Consider the following 2,609-nt stretch of genomic DNA (forward strand, 5'->3'; position numbering starts at 1 on the left):
TAAAACCTGAAGGAAAAAAAAAAAAAAATCCACCTTTTGGGGCCTTTTAGTGCGTTTTGTGGCTTTTTTTTTATTACGTCCCTTTTTTAACGAGGGAGCCTGGGCAGCGTGGGTGTTCCTTGTCTGCTGCGATGTTCAGCATCACAAATAAATGGAATTTTGCATGAGCTCCACGTGCCCCTTTAGGATCCTTTGGTAGCAGCAGGAGTCCCGGCTGTACCCGATTTTAATTCACAGTGTTATATCAGTGGTGAAATATTCACAGCACTATGTGCTGCTGAATTACTGGTGACATGGGAGTCTTTGCTTGCGTCTGTTAATTATGATGGAGTAAAGCAGGGGCTGGAAATGCCCGACGGTGCAGGTGTACGTGCCGATCCTGCAGTACCCCTCTGCTGTTCCTAACAATGTAGATCAGCCTCAGCTCTACAGACTCACTGGAACTACTGGCTGCGGTATAACCTACCTCACCGTCTCTTTTTCAGCATGCCTGATGATGCTTAGCAATTTTTATTCAGAGCTAGAAGAAATTAAATTTGTGTATTTGCTGTTCAAAGGCATGTCTTTTTGTTATCTAGGAATCCAACCCAGTGAAGTTCTCCCAGAATCGGCTTTTGAGGTTGTATTTTCTCACCATGGCCTCTTCTGGTATGTAGTATTGTCTACTAAACGCTGTTGTGTCTTTTTTTCCCCCCACTCTCTTCATTTCCTCAGGACTAATTTAAAAATCAAAGATAGTAAAATAAACCGTCATCACCACGCTCTTCTGCCATCTCTAGGCTGCTTTGGAGAAGCTGTGAAGAGCGGGTGCTTGGGAAAACATACCGAAAGCCCCCTCAGACTAGGCTGTTAGCAGATGGGCTTCGGCTCATCTGCACGCCATCTGCTGCGCTAACAGAACTGACTGTCATCTAGACATCGTGGTGATCAAAGCCGGTGTGCTGGTACAGCTGACACCACGCGGGGCTGACGCTGCCTGCTCACGGATGTTTGAAGAGAAAACACTGGTTTTGAAAACCAGTCGCAGTCCGTGGCTGCGTCAGGTGAACACCTTGAAGTTCTTCCTCAGGCTTGTTGGAGAAAGAGTGATTGATTTCTTTATTGAAATACCAATAAACTGTATTTTCATGACCCTGGATATTAAAGGCTAAAATAAAACGTTGTGGTAATGTGGTGTCAAGGAAGAATTGCAAACAAAATTACCTGCTGCGTTTCTGAACGCTGCTGCTTAAAACAAAGCGATGGACTCTCGGCTGCTGTCTCCTTCATGGCATTGAGGTTTTGAAGGCTGTCATTCAAGTTACCTAAGCCAGTTCCTGCCTTAAAATGCTCTTTTGTTGTTTTTTTTTTTTTTCCCCGGTGTTCCTAGGTATTCAAGTGAAGGAACTGGAGAAGCGTGCCTCTGGGCAGGCCTTTGAGCTGATACTCAGTCCCCGCTCAAAAGAAGCAGTCCCGGAATTCCCTCTTTCTCCCCCAAAAAAGAAGGACGTGTCATTGGAAGAGATTCAGAAGAAGCTGGAAGCTGCAGAAGAGAGACGTAAGGTAAATTTGAAACAGTTTAAGTGAGCTCTGCTCAGCTGATCTCTGCAAGTTGTGGTGTTTTGTTGGTTTTTTGGTGGTTTTTTTTTTTTAAATTTACTTGTTGCTTGGGACAAACTATTGGCAGCTTTTATTACGGTAAATGGAATATTAATTAAACTTTGGGACATACTATTAGCAGATTTTATTACAGTAAATGGAATATTAATTAAACTTTGGGACATCTGGGCCTCTTGAAAACCTTTGTTGTGGCTGGCAAGGTCATAGCTTTGTTCCTGAAGTGATCTTAAATGATCACCTAAAAAACTGGGAGAAAATATTTAGTTGAGAGGGGATGCTGTTCAGGATGAAGCTGTTTCTTGTCTTCAACATCACAGAAGTTTCACTAGAGCGAATCTGTAACGGGAAGGTTTGTGAAGACAATGTCTGACCTGGTGCAAGATCTTGATGTTGAGATGTAAGGAGCCCTTGACTGTGCAGAGGCTCACTCATTGAGGTGCAGCCTCCTGTGTGGCCTGAATCACAGCGATCCACCCTTCTGAAAAGCCAGAATCTAGGAAAGATTTGTCGGTATTACCCTAAAAATCCACATTTTTCTTCCAGAAAAATCCAATTTAACAAGAGTTCCAAGTCATAGCAGAAGCTTATCTTTCCTGGTAGCTTGTCATGGTGAAATGTGGGTGGGGGGAGCACCAGGGAACTCTGTCGTACATCACAGCGTCATGTTGTGCTCCAGTAAAATAGCAGAAAATCTTTTCTTTTGGGAGCTGTGAGCAACTCGACTGTCGTTGTCTCCGTAGTTCATCTGTTCTGTGTTCAAAGCGTGCGTCCTCTGTTTCGTTAGTGTCATGAAGCAGAAGTCTTGAAGCAGCTCGCTGAGAAGCGAGAGCATGAAAAAGAGGTGCTTCAGAAAGCGATTGAAGAAAACAACAACTTCAGCAAAATGGCAGAGGAGAAGCTGACCCACAAAATGGAAGCGAACAAAGAAAACCGCGAGGCGCAAATGGCTGCGAAACTGGAACGCTTGAGGGAGAAGGTGGGTGTAGAGTCCCCGTTCCCCTTCGGGAAAG

At 44.4% G+C, this 2,609-nt stretch overlaps 1 protein-coding gene across 1 annotated transcript in view; it reads left to right on the forward strand.

The window, feature by feature from the left end:
* The first annotated feature begins 635 nt into the window (after positions 1-635).
* The window catches only part of STMN1 (stathmin 1), a 2,830-nt gene continuing 856 nt past the window's right edge, over positions 636-2,609 (forward strand). Inside the window, exons 1-3 of the mRNA XM_009868809.1 lie at positions 636-648; positions 1,370-1,542; positions 2,384-2,575. Of these exons, the coding sequence (XP_009867111.1) occupies positions 636-648; positions 1,370-1,542; positions 2,384-2,575 (378 nt within the window). The remainder of the gene's footprint in view (positions 649-1,369; positions 1,543-2,383; positions 2,576-2,609) is intronic.

The sequence above is a fragment of the Apaloderma vittatum genome, unplaced genomic scaffold (genome assembly GCF_000703405.1).
Source record: "Apaloderma vittatum isolate BGI_N311 unplaced genomic scaffold, ASM70340v1 scaffold1850, whole genome shotgun sequence".
NCBI classification, from domain to species: Eukaryota; Metazoa; Chordata; class Aves; order Trogoniformes; family Trogonidae; genus Apaloderma; species Apaloderma vittatum.